Source organism: Lepisosteus oculatus, chromosome 2 (assembly GCF_040954835.1).
Source record: "Lepisosteus oculatus isolate fLepOcu1 chromosome 2, fLepOcu1.hap2, whole genome shotgun sequence".
Taxonomy (NCBI): domain Eukaryota; kingdom Metazoa; phylum Chordata; class Actinopteri; order Semionotiformes; family Lepisosteidae; genus Lepisosteus; species Lepisosteus oculatus.
Window position 1 is genome coordinate 68,046,555 of NC_090697.1, and position 14,571 is coordinate 68,061,125.

The 14,571-nt window shown below is 38.9% G+C and overlaps 1 protein-coding gene across 4 annotated transcripts in view; it reads right to left on the minus strand.

The window, feature by feature from the left end:
* The window catches only part of slc39a14 (solute carrier family 39 member 14), a 32,609-nt gene that overhangs the window by 14,289 nt on the left and 3,749 nt on the right, over nt 1-14,571 (minus strand). The window contains exons 2-6 of one of the 4 annotated variants that reach the window (XM_069181479.1): nt 9,190-9,288; nt 9,019-9,051; nt 8,318-8,609; nt 6,953-7,136; nt 1,144-1,313 (exon numbers count right to left, since the gene is read on the minus strand). In XM_069181479.1, the coding sequence (XP_069037580.1) occupies nt 1,144-1,313; nt 6,953-7,136; nt 8,318-8,575 (612 nt within the window). In that variant the 5' untranslated portion in view covers nt 8,576-8,609; nt 9,019-9,051; nt 9,190-9,288. Of the gene's footprint in view, nt 1-1,143; nt 1,314-2,723; nt 2,894-6,952; nt 7,137-8,317; nt 8,610-9,018; nt 9,052-9,189; nt 9,289-14,571 lie in introns of all 4 variants that reach the window. The other 3 variants (XM_006625561.3, XM_069181482.1, XM_069181477.1) reach the window with 3 other exon arrangements.

The window sequence follows — 14,571 nt, forward strand, 5'->3', positions numbered from 1 at the left end:
GTAGGATACAAGTACAGAGCAAACACACCATAGTGACATTCAATAGGCAGTTGTGGCTTTTGTGCAAACTCATGTGTTACTGTTTGCACAATGTGAGGCATGTCAAGCCTGAAGGGTAGGATTTGCCAAGGTAAAAACTACTCAAGGCTTCTAGTTCAGTGCTAAAGCATCAATATGGACAGTACTATATTGCTTTCATATCCACGACTGTTACGAGTACAAGGCAGTATTGCAATGTTGACTATAGCTTTGAAGCCCATCTTCACAACTGACTATTTAAATAATTATCTGTGGAATAATAAGAGTTGCCCACAGATGTCACATCATTTTGCCCTACAAACTGCCAAAAAACTAGCTGGGTTAGACAGGTTCTACAATGTTAAGAGTTTAGAAAATTTAAATAGCCCCCATTAACTCCAAAATAAAGCCAATGTATGACTGAGAAGCAGTTTTCATCAGAATTTAGGAGAATAAAATCCCAGTCCAGCTAAAATTCTGATCAGCTATACATTATGGATTTATTAAATCATATTGCAATAATCAACAAACATTTCGATGGGCAAAAAGATTACAAAACAACTGTAGTTTAAAGGGTTTCCCAATCATCTGCCCATTGAAGCAAACTGCTCCTATAATTGAACCCAAATATCACGAATTGGAGGGAAATCCAAGTATTTTGGTAACACAAATTATTAAATTGGTACCTTTTATATTTTTTACTACATCGACTATTTTTCTTAACTCGTTGGCCGTTTCAGTTGGTGCCCAAGTCACCCAGTCTAGAATGACGAGTACACATCTTCCCCACTCTTGAACCTAAACCACAGCCCATTATTTGCAGGACACGGTCATTAACCTATTCTAAACTAGTGTCCCTGGAAAACAAAACAGCAATTCCCCCGAGCAGGGATGTGAAAGTTAAACGTTTAAACGTGATCACATAGCTTCTGATCACACTAGCTTCCCCCCAGCAATGTATAAACCAACCTCAACAGCTCTGTCCCTTTGTGGTTAAGAAAATTATACCCTGTATATATATATAATATTCTATATATATGTATACATGTATAAATGTAAGCCCGGAGTGTTTCTAACCCATAGTTTAAACGTTTAAGTTGCATCACATCCCTCAGACCACACTACCTCTGGGATGAGCTGAAACAAGGCATTGGAGTAGAGCGTTCCAATCGCCAGGGCTATGAAGTACAGGAGCAGCCTCTTGTAAAAGGTTTTCCTCATGAAAGGAACCACGCAGGCGCCCACCAGTGAGCAGAGGGAAATCACCGTGACGCACAGGAAACCGTAACCCCACACTGATGTGCCGTCCGGTCGGTACCAAGGAAACCAACCCAGCAGACGGGGAGAGAGGGATGGGGGGGGGGGGGGAGAGAATCAAATAATGGGAAGAAAGAGTAGGGGGAGGGGCAGAGAGAAAAACAAAGATTTTTTTAAAATCATTTTGTTGGAAGAGATTATTACGAATGCAGCCTTTCGGGGACAAAAAGAAAAGCTGCATTTCTTTACCATCCACTCCCACCACCAGTATTACGTCCCAGTGATGGTGGCTGTATCCCCCTTTCCAAAGATGGCCACTACTGCTTCTGCCAATGTACTGAACGAGCAGACGGTAATCGAACTGCACAACTGCTCGTCCTTGATTGTTGCAAAGCACTCTGAGGACCGGGGATACAGTCCACTCACGAGACTGAGCTGCTGGCGATAGGAATTCTGCATTAACATAAAGACCGATGAACATGCTGGATCAGTTTGCAGCAATTACACTGATTCAGAGTATGCAAGAGAAAGAGAAGTTTCTGGAGTGAAAATCCAAGCATTTATCTGGTAAGGATGCAAGTACAGGTAAGCACAAGATGAAGACTATTGTGGACCATGACAACAGAGGCTGGAAGATTTTTGTTTGCACCTTATAAATTAAACCAGAGTTTGATCTATTCAAATAGGAGAATAGACTGTCTAAAGCTTTTGAGGCAATACCGTATGGTTTATTACTACAAATCATCTAAATGATGAAATATCTAGTTCACTGGATGGTTAATTATGATCCTACAGCATGTGTCTGATTATGATGTCTGTCCTTAGCATTTTCAAGTTAATATGAGGCTTCTTCAAATTATATTAAATAAGCTTGTTATTGCCATTCTATTAGGAACAACCAGTTCTGACAAAGTGACCATGCACAGGAGAGAATAAGGAAATGTAGACAGACTCCTCTGTCCCACTGACCTTTGGGTCACTCCTTTTATAATCACTTAAGCACAATCATACAGACTATGAAGAGGGCTGTGGGCAACACTGTAATCTATTTGCCCAATAACTCACATCGATGCCAGTTCAATGATGGATTTCCACTCAAAAAACCCAAAACCCATATTTATTTTTATTCTTCCTGAAATAAAAACATAATTTCTGTTTGCACCACCCTCCTTTCAGTTTTCATTAGAATCTCATAGCTGCCCTGGTGTACTTTTGTGCCCAGAAGACCTGGTGCAGAGACAACCATTCTGATAAAACAGATTTGGAAAATTTGTGAATACAGGAGGATGTTAAGCCGAAAAAAAAATCCAGAAGAAATCCTCGAAGGAAAAAGCACCCGTTGATTGTTTCTCTTTGGTGTGATTTTGGACTGTTCTGGGAGAAAGGGAGGGGTTCAGGGAGAGAGAGAAAGAGAGAGTCTTTTCAGAAACCGGTGCTGGTTACTCCACCTCTGGCATGAGTTGGAAGACAGCAGTGGAGTAGAGTGTTCCGATGGAGAGGGCGATGAAATAAATCAGCACCCTGCGCATGAAACGGGTCTTCATACAGGGCACCACAAACACGCCGGTCAGGGAGAAGGCACTCACCACAGTCACACTGACAAAGCCAAACCCCCACACTGTCAAACAAAGAACACAGCAAGGCCTCAGTTACCACTATTGGCTATCAGGGGGATAGGAGGACCATTACCTTAGTCTGGATACAAATAATTTGCTGGAAAATAAAACATTTAGGCCTCAGTTCCTTGTAGAATTGACACAGAAACTTGCAGTTTAGTGGTCACAAGCAATAAAGTTCAACATGAAATATGGAGTGTTTGTAGCTTTACAAAACAGGCCAGAATTGAGAAGAATCGAATTTTTATGTTGACAGTAGTATAATGTTTACATCAGATTTTACTGGGAATCTAGGCTAGGGTATACAAACAGCAAGTACCCGGAAAAGAAATTTTTCAATTTTTTGATCTTTTGAATGTTAACCAATTTATGTCCAAATTGCCACCTAGTCATCTTGGAAAGCAGTAATTAGAGACCAACATGGCATCCAATTGGAAAACCATCCCATTAGGGCTTGACTGCAAGAAGATAGAGGGGACAGTGCCCAGTAGACTTCTTTGTGGCAGGTGTACCCTTCTACGCACTACTGGTATGGCTTCTTAACCTGTAAAACAAACCACTGTAGCGATCAGGTTTCTTTCCCAAAGAACAATGAAGGTGCATGGCGTGATGAATTATTCACACGGTGCATTTATTTGTGAAAAGACAGTTCAACAATTCTTCGGTGTGGATGACACCAGAACTCGGCTGTGCAGGGGAAGAATTCTTGTATGTTAGCGAGTGCTACAGAGGCATGTTTCCCTGAGGTTTCTGTTCCTGAATAACGCATGGCCCTTCACTTTCTTTCAGTGCCTTGCTGGGTTACTACACCCTTGAACGTGCTCCGTTTTACACGTGACAAAAATTAATTTGTCACACTTTGAACACTTTGCTCAGTAAAATGCTGAAGAGGCACATGGATATTCCCTTTGTACCAAAATCCAAAATAACTGAACTGAAACACTTAAGCTATTGGTTATTGCAAATGCAGCCAGTTTGTTGTTTAAAACAAGTCTCATTAACTCACAAATCGAGCCGCTTTTTGCCTGTGAATTAAAAATAAGTTACGCAAGCAAGAATCATACATGTATATTCTAGACAAGACATCTACTCAAAAAGTGTTCTAAAACATAATTCAAGACCTCTAAAACAAATAATAAAAAGGGGTTAATGTTAAAATCCAAAGAACAGAATCTGGCAATTCTGAACTGTTTCAAGGCGCATGTATCCCCCAAATCACTTTAATTGATGATGGCTTAATGTTTGGACAGCCTTACAGAGTCATACCACATTGTTACATATGCATATGTTCTGTAGCCTTTGATGAGATGGTGTAGAACCTAAACAAAGTCCTGCAAATAAAACACGTTATAGAGAAATGACAAAATACACACCAACCTCAATAATTTCTCCTAAAGGACTAATAAAATCCTGCTTTCAAAACTCATTAAGAGCTAAACCCATATAATCTCCCTGTTCAACAGTCCAGACCCAATGCATAGGGCAACACTGTGGTATTAAGATAGTTTGAAATACTTTGCTTTCTTAAAAATTGGAAAGGTTATGGTATGCTAATCCAAGCTCTGAACTTGACTAAAGGTAATGGATAGAATCATGCCTTTCGACGAGAACAAAATACCACAAAATAAGCAAAGCATTTGATTGGGATCTCAAGCATTTTTAGATGTCTCATAAAATAAATTGGTTAAGACTTCCTGATCAGATACTCCAACATATACCCATTTATTTGCTACAGGCTACTCAACGTTCTATGCTTTACTTCTGGCAAGTCTTTACTTAGGTGAACCTCTCTTTACACCTGACCAATCAAGCAGCAAAGCAGAATGTAAGATGTGAACACATCACTTAAAAGTCAACAACAATGTTATGTTCTGTAAATGAAATCCAGTAAAGAGAACTTCCCATCATTCAGGGTTTAATCTAGGAATGAGTTTGAATTTAGTCAAACTGACACAATCACAGAATCAAATCCTCGACTATCATGGCTATCACATGATGTCTTTTAGAAGACTAATTTGGCAGGAACACTTGTTTTGTTCTAAAATGCTGGTAGTATTTTTTTTAGAAGTGCTATAAATACAGAGTGGCCCTAAATGCTTTCAGAATACTTGCTTTTTCATTTCCTTGTATATTCCTGCCAACACAAACGGCAAATAATTTTGTTTTCCTCTCCTGCAAGGCATAGTAAAAATAGCTCAGTTGAATAAATATTACTAAAAACTATTTAAAAAAAAACATTTCAGGTAACTGTGAATTATTAACTGGAATTTCATCATATTCAACTTGAACCCATTGAGTCTTCAATAAAATTTCATTACAGTGACTGAGCAGAAAGTGAGATTAGAGACGTAATAATCAGCAGTTCCCCAAGTTCAGCCAAGAACACTTCACCGCCACACTGTGTGAACCACTGTGACTAAATTCCTTGAACTAAAAAGGAACAATCTTCAACAAGTATTTTTTAATAAAGTGGTTCCCTTATTCAGGTTTCATATCTTAGTAATGCACTCGTGCATGCACTTATAAGTATGGTAAAAAAAATTAAAGTGAATATTTTGATAACCACTGCGTTGCGATAATGCCCTGCAGTGCTCTGACCCTGGGTTCAATTTCTGGGTTGCTATCTGCATAGAATTTGTATGTTTTCCCCATGTTCTTGTGGGTCTCCTCCGTGTGGCCCTAGTGTGAGTGTGTGTGCGTTCGTTTATGTGTGTGCCACCCAGGGTGTATCCTGCCTTGTGCCTGTTGCTTGCTGGTATAGGCTCCAGCTCCCCCATGACCCTGTACTAGATAAAGTGGATTGAAAATGGATGGATTCTGATAATGCATATAGAAAATCATTTCATGTTTTTATTGAATAATACATCTAACCATTAGAGACTAAATCATGTTTATTTTGAAAATCAATCTACAAATATAACTTAGAGCAAAACAAATTTTTAAAGCAAAAACAGATTTAAGCTACCATTTTCCCGCAACTGAAATCTTACTGTTTCTGCAATAGTTATTCTTTAAGAGTGTTATTCTTGGTGATTGACAAAAAAAAGGCAAATTTGAATATTTTTGAATATCAAATACACTGTAGACAAAACCTTCAATACTTTGCTCCAGACCAATAAATACCCAATGACTGATGAAATAACAATCATCTAACTGACAAAAAGCCAACAGTATGAAAAAAGTTTTACGGAAAATAACAGGAATAACAGGAAATGACTGCAAGAAACATAGCTAAAGACTGGTCAATCACCTGTCATAATTGCTTACAGCAGGAAAACATGAACTATACTTCTCATTTGAGATTTTAACTTGTCAAAAGTTTTCTTTCAAAACATGTGTGAAGCCAAAAGTGAAATAAGTACAACACTAATAATATGTGATTGTTAACATTACAATTATCTGGTATATCCACCTGACAATTTTTCTGTATAGTATGAGGTTTTGTTTTGCTTAAAATATTAGGTAATTCTCACTGGTTGATTGATTTTCAAGATAAAACCACTTCAAATGCATGCCTGACTGGCAAAGCAAAAACAGAAATATCAACAGTAATTTCAAAACTGGAGAGAAGTTCCAGAAGGAACAAAACTGTCCAGGTGACACTCGGAACAGAGCTATGCAGGTATAATTTAATAACGATTAATTTTAAAATAATGCACCCATTTTAAAGAAGACCTTAATTTCATTCCCAGCAAAGAATGATAATTAAAAACCTGCAAGGTGACATTAAATCACTGTGCCTCAAAATGAACACCAGCTCTGCTTCTCCATCCTTCCCTTTCCCTCCACTAGATTCCCATGAGTCTCAGTTCCTTTTCAGAAATGGAATTCCATTTTAATGAAGAAATAATGCAGCTTTTGACTCTTTACATGAATTGTTTAAATTCTGCACTGGTGGAGTGAAAGGAATTTACTTTTCTGTGAAAAAAAATCTAGGCCACATCAACCTTTTTTATTTATTTCTTCATATTCTGCAGAACTTGTTTGGGCTGATGGTGGGGATTTGTGTGGCTAGCAAGACATGGGAACACTGCAGTCAAAGAGGTCACACTGACGCCTACCCTCTGCGGACGAAGGCCCCTCCTGGGCAGGCTCTTTGGCCTGTTCCTCCTGGCCCATCACCCCACATGCCCCCGTCTCCAGCTGCTGCAAAATGGTGGGGCAGAAGACTTGTAGCTCATGCGTGTCCAGTCGAGACTCCTCCGTCAAGCTGTGGGCTGCCAGGAGAGAGTCTGACGAGAGACACTGCAGAGAGAGAGGGGACACACTGCATCGTGACCCTTTCTGAACCGAGAAGAAGCTATTAATACTTGCCAGTTTAAAATGTTTTCAATGTGCAACAGAAAGAAGTCAACGATTCTGCACTGACAAATTAGGCCATCCTATTTGTGCGTTAACCATGCATTTTAAAAAGAGAACTATTCAGTGAAATACTGGTGAAGAACCAAGATACACAAGTAAAACTCTTATATATGCAGTATATGCCTGTGCCCAGGTACACTGCCACAGACATTCTTCTTATAGGCCACAAAGGCAGGCTGGCACACAAATGTTAGAACATGAAGCTACAACAAACCACATGGAGACCTTTGCAAAAAGAAAAAGCCAACCTTTGAGCTTGTAGAATCTTAATATAAACAATAGACCTTCTCTGTTACTAAATTTTTTATTGGGTTCATAGGACTAAGCAAAGGATTATCGTTAAAAAAATCTCAAATTACTTAAGCAGGATCAAATAAGGTAATCCATACAAATCATAAAAAGCACAAAGCCTGGAAAAAATGTAAAATATGCCTGATCAGCATTTAATTACAGCAGTCCTTACTTAAAACACTGCCTCTTCTGCTCTGCTTCAAAGAGTACAGAAAAACCTCTGCATAGATTTGGCAGGTATACATTTTTAAAGAATAAACTAGCTTGCAGACCCATGTACTGCACTTAAATAACTACCAGATTGAGGCATTCAATAACTTCATGTAAACAATTCTCTCTAATAAACGCAGCAAGATTTATACAATGGTCTTAAAAATCCATTGAAGGACCTGTAGAATCATCTGGATTTCATGCATGTTTAAGTCTTTCATTAATTTTAACTAAGCCAAGGATTGATTTAGCTGGAAATGTTTAATATTCTAGTTTTTAGAGATTGAAATGCTGCACTTAAATTTGCAGTATATTAGTGAGAAAAACATCTTTCAGGCCTGTTTTAACACCAAGTTGTAGAAAGTTGAATGCATTCCATTAACGATCAATTTACTGTCAAAATACAGTTCTATAGACTTCTAATAAGCATATAGGACCTCAAGTAAGAGTGAACAGATCATTCATACAGTGCAATCTAAATCATGTTCACTACATTATTCCAGCCAATTAGACTAAATAAAGAGAAGCAAGGAAGAGATGGAAGTCTTGCATGAGGGGCATACCCTGGAGATGTTGGCTTTGGGTCCCGTGCGCTCTGTAGCATTGTTTCCCAGCCCCACTTTGAGTTGGCTGAGCAGGACTCTGAGCTGAGGCACGGAGAGCGTGACGTTGTCCCCATACCGAGACAGCAGATCCTGGAGGAAATCAGAAGGAGAGGGGACCACAGTGGCCCCTACGCCCCCTGTCGCCAGCAGCACACAGAGCAGCAGGGTCCAGTTCAGGGTCAGCTGGGTACTGCCATGGCCAGGCCGATGGGTCATGACTCCACCTGAGCGGGCCTGAAGTGTGCACAGACTGGAAAGAGAGGAGGAAGAATAGCAGGGTTAGTAGTCTTGCTTACAGGAGTCAAAGCTTAATTCAGGATTCTAATATCTTAAATGACTGGTCTAGTTACTGTACTTGTTCTCTGAATTATTCACTCCAGAAGTGTGAAGTGCGACACACAGTGAGAACCAAAACACTTTTTTTTTATGGTGTTTTAAATGATTTACTGTTAAAAAAGATGAGCAAATAATTAAATTAATTAAGATATTCTGAAAATCAGAAGACCAATGCCATTCTAAATGCTGGGATTGAGCAAAATGGTCCAATACATAGAATCCTTATTCCTAAAACATCTACCATGACCCACAACTTACTCTTTGCTTTCTATAATAACCCAACAGTGTTGTAAAGTATGATATAAACGTTTCAAGATACTAACTTGTACTTTAAGCATAAATGGTGTAGAACACATCTAAAAGAAAAAACAATTAACAGCAGTAGTTAGTTAAGGCTCAGGTCCTCAAAGAGAAAATCCAATGAGAATTATAGGTAACTTGAAGCTGTTGACACATTCAGCATCTGGAAAAGGAGCAGGCTGTCTCTAACTTACTGCCAGACTGGACTTTACCCCTCCAAACTGTTGATGCTCCCTGCTCAAGCCTGCTGGGTCTCTTGGGGGCTGACAGACTAGTGTTACTGGAAAGCAAACCTGAAAAGAAATATGCATACAGTTAAGTGATCTGAGGGGTCATCTCATTGATGGGAAGAACACAACAGAATTATCGCAGAATGAAGAATTTAATAAAAACTACCATCAATGTTAACAAAAGGCATTATATGTGCAACAAAGGAGTACAAGAACCTTTTAGCATTTAATGTATTTTTAATGCCTTCTAGTATATTTTATGCAGTACCTCAACCTTAGCTTCACAAAAGGAAGTCATTAAGAAGATGCCTTACCCAGAGCAACTTACAGACTGTACGCATTGAGAATTGCTTGCTTTTCATACTGAAGGGTACAAGAGCACTTCACATACAGACAAATAGGAGGGGACCCATTTTATCCATCACTGAAGTGAAGCTCCTGCCTGGATGATGAATGGCAGTTATGCTATTCCAGCAGCACATTATTAGGATAAAACCAATTCACCAATTAAATTAGAAATATAAGTCGAACACCAAGGTTAAAAGTCCTGCTCTTAAATGAACAGTGTCATGGGACTTTTACTGCCTTTTACAGTGTCCATCTCAGACAGCGTCCCTTCACAAAGTGTAGGGCACTCGTTTGGGAAATCATGTCCAGTGAGTGAGATAAAAAGAAGTTTTAAAAAAGCCTTATTTGCCAGAAAAAGCTCCTTTTCCTGGCAAATGCAATCCTTAAACAAAGTAAATAATCTGGCTAATAGTCAAAAACCTTAAATGTTGATTCTTAGAGCTGATTTCCTAAAACGTTCAGAAAGATTGCTGGTTAGAGTACTGATCTACATTGCTCATAATGACGCAATATGGTCACAAAATAGCAACAGATGAGATGCACACCACAAATGTCATCATTACTCTGAAAAATATTTACAGTTTTCAGAAATAGGGTATTTTCTGAACTAGTGTGAAAGCATCCTAATTATGTAACAACGTTCGTCTTGTCTGCTTCAAGTTCAGCCTATACCCACAAGTCTGGACAAACCCTTTCACAGTGAACAAAGAGAGGAGTAAAATCACTTTGGGCTTTGTTCTGTTTAAGGCTGGGCTGATGCTGTGAGTTGAACTGTATATTAACATCAATGATTCATGAACATAATCAGCCAGCCCTAAAACAACATGGAAAAGACAACACAAAATCAAGGGCAATGGCTTTAATTGTACAGTACAGCGATAGACATGTTCTCACAAATAATCAGGGACTGCTGATACTTACAACAATGATCTACTGTATCTCCAGGAATTAAAAAATTATATCACACAGGCATACTACACATGTGCAGCAGCCCTACTTGTAATGGATGAAATATGTGCCCTCCTAAAAGTAAAGCTTTTCAAAACACTTAAAGACAAAAACAAAAAATGTAAAGCAAGACATTACACATTATACACATGGTCCCTATTTGATTTTGAAAGCAACAGATTAGGAATAGGAGTTTCGAAAACGTTCAGGACAATATGCACAGCTTGTATACAGTCTTTATAATGGGAACTTACAAATTCTGCTAGCTCGGTACAACCATCCTGCAACTCCTCTCCTACCTGTAAGAGTCATTCCCAATTCACAATTTCGGCACCTGCTGTCAAAGATATGACATGGCTAGGCAATATGTGTACGGTAATATCCTTGCAGTCTGCCACAATGCATTTCTCTTTTAGCTTGCTAACAGTAAGAGCCCCAGACAGAGGCACATTACGATTAATTTATAAACCGTGTTCAATAATTCCATGATAATGAAAGGAATCTTAAGTGGCTCTTTATCTGCGTTTTCCCAATACTACTTGCTAAAAGTAAGTAATCCAGTTCGTTTTAAGTCACCTGTTTCTGGAAATTTGAAATGCTTGCAAGTTGTTGATTGTATTGTAAGTCATGTATTAATTTAAGGTAAATCTTGTCCATTGGGACTAATGTTTTTGTTCCAGGTGATCTGCAAATTTTGTAATGCAACACAATTCATCACAATTAAAGTGCTGCAAGCCTTTAGAACCTACAAAGAGAATTGGACATCAAACCAAGTTATCAATGTGTTGAACAAGACCAGCATCACATGTTAGAATGTAGGACTGCCTTATTAGACTCCTACTTAAAGATGTGATCATTCCATCTACAAGAATTATACCATCAGCCGAGGGAATGGAGCTGGCAATAATAAGGCCGAACACCCACCACTGCCGAGACAGACCTGTGCATAAGTGGTCAGATTAAAATGCACGGAAAGGCATACACGAACACGAATAGAAAGCATTCTTCTTGGAACATGCAGGCTTTATTTAACCAGTCTACAAACAAAATAAAGGTTGCCAGTAACAAAGGACAAGGTCATTATGTCTATATCTAGTCCACTGCCATGCTTATCAAGCTATAACAGGGTTTTGATTAGACACTGTTGAGTCTATGCCGTGAAAAGCCAAAATCTATCTCTATCAAAGAACATCCACTCAGAAAGGAGGCGTTACATTATTTTTATGTTAGAAAGCACATTTTGCTATATTAAAACCTGGTTCTATTTTTGAGTAACAAGTTACATTATTGGTTTACTTCTCAATGTAAGATAAGAGTTGTACATTTCAGAGTACTGAAACAGGCACATTAACTTTATTTCCCTTTGGGCTTGAAGGCAGAGTTCATTCTGCCCCACTTGATTACACTGCAAAAGAGGCAGACTTTGTGAGCTCTGTCAGAGAACCGGGGAAGACTTAACAGAGGAATGTAAGAAGGCCAGGTAGTGCTTTTTAAATACTTTTTATTGCATACACAATTTAGAAGGGACAATAACGGCTCAGTTCTCTTACAATTCCTTTACTGTGCATGCTGTTCTGAGACACTACAAGCTCCACAGTGTCCCACACATCCCACAATTAAGTCACTGTAAGCCTGCAAGCCCTCAGCAAGTCGAAGGTGTTACACCAAAAGGCAAAAGGACTCTGGTGAACTTATCCCAGCTTTATCCATGCAGCCCTCTGCCACGTGTGTCCCACTGTTCAGGGACTCTCAGTCATAGCTGTTTAATGACATGACCCAGCAACTAACAATGTCTGAACTACAGAGTGTATATGGAATTCTTCAAGTGGAAAATCTCAATTTAATCTTGCCATACCTCCAATCAAATAGACGTCATTAAAGGGCACTGATCTGGATTTTTTTTTATCATGATGGAACTTACCCTCCATTACCACTCAAAACATTTGCAGCTAGATCCAAGAGAGAGGAACGCATTAAAATAATTACCAGGATCCTGCTTAGGATCTTACAGCTAGAAGCCATATCACCCTGTAACTCACAACTGGCTACCCAATGAACCCAGCACCTGGATGGGAGACCTCCTGGGAAAGCTAAGGTTGCTCCTCCTGGAAGAGGTGTTAGTGGGGCCAGCAGGGGGTGCTCACCCTGCAGTCTGTGTGGGTCCTAATGCCCATGTATTGTGACAGGGACACTATAATGTAAAAGGGGTGCCATCTTTCAGATGAGAGCTAAAACTGAGATCCTGATTCTCTGTGGTCATTACAAATCCCAGGGCATTTCTCAAAAAGAGTAGGGATGTAACCCTGGTGTCCTGGCCTTTACCAATCACGGCCTCCTAGTAATCACCATCTATGAATTGGTGGTGGTGGAGGGGAGTCCACTTTACCTGTAAAGCACTTTGAGTGGAGTGCCCAGAAAAGCACTATATAAGTGTAATGGATTATTATTAGAATCTAAGACCTCATGACAGTACACTTCAGCATATAATCCTTGAACACTTTTATGAAAAATTAAATATAAAATGGCAGAGGTAATTAGGCAAGCGAAGAGAAAGTTTTTTTTAGAAAAGTAGCAATTCTGAAGGCCTACGAATCTATTTTAAGCAGTAACCACAAAACATACTGAGAAAAGGGATAATTGCAGGTGATGCAGATGACCTGTCGAGTTCTATCCACCTACATGAGAAAATATCACGCCTACAGTACAAACAACAAAAAAACACTTTACCTCTTTGCCTAATACTTCTGCCTCTACTGATAGCACAAGCTGCTAAAGTGAGACATTATCCCATTTGCTGGAAAATTAGCTCACTGAGGTTATCATATTTGATTACTCAGCAGTTGAGATAAGCATGACAATGTAGATAAAACTATGCACCTTTGATTAAAGTTTGAGACCGACACGTCCCAAGTAAAAAATACTACTTGACTACTGAATTTCTCATTAGTGACTGATACCCATTTTATGATTCCAAATGCTCTTTGAAAAAAAATCTACAAGTGCCGGGAGAACATACATGATTTGAAATGGACTCTGGCCCCAGAGGCGATTCTGCCTTTAAAATGTAAGCTCATGTTTCAAGCAGTAAGCTAAATCACAAATGTAAGAATTCTAACAGTCATGTTCTCCTTCCTGACAAAGCAACCATTCTGACAATCAGACTCAATGTAAAAAGTCAGGAGCCAACCACCGAATTAAAGAGTGCTACACTTAAATTACGCAAACTATCAATTTTGGTTTCTGAAACGGTGATGAAATCACTTAATTATGAATTCTTAGGCAATTATATACTCTCGTATGACACAGCAAAGTATCCTGGTGCTACAAAACAAAAGCAGCACAACTTTTTACATTTGTGAGTTTGAAATAGAAATCTCAGGCAATGTCTTATACAGTATGTTCCTGTTCATATCTACCTTGCAGGCATTTACTGCTAGGTTAATGCAGTACTGTACATTAGCTGTGGGTATTAGTTCATATAAAATGTTTGATAGCACGGTAAAACTTAAACAGCAAAATAAGAACTGCTATTATTATGGTGTTTGGTACTTGCACTTAGCTTGTTATAGCAACATGTACATCTTTTAACTTTTTCTAAAGCTTTTTAGCTGAGCACTAAACATGAATGAAGGCAACATGGGTCAGTCCACTTATTTAGAATTGTGGAAGCACCCACTATGCTGATCTTCAAGTCCTTTACTTGCACATCTACAGACACCCTACTGTAAATGAGAAGAAGCCTTTCAACCCTTGTAGCTCCTTAATGCATGGGGTTTTGAATGCACTACCCCCTTAGCTTCATTTGTAAACTGTGAGGCTCTCTAGTTCAAGATATACTCTTGAATTCCAATTCCATAGGGTTGATTTTGTCAGTACTTTTGAGGATTTTGAATAAGTGAAACAAAATGACCTGTACATTCAGTCTTCAGTGTACAGGACTAAACCAGATCGTTTACTCTATCACTAGGACATTCTTTTAAACTTGGTAATACATTTGGTTGGTTTTCTCTGGACTGATTCCACAGCATGCAATATATCTTCTCTAACACT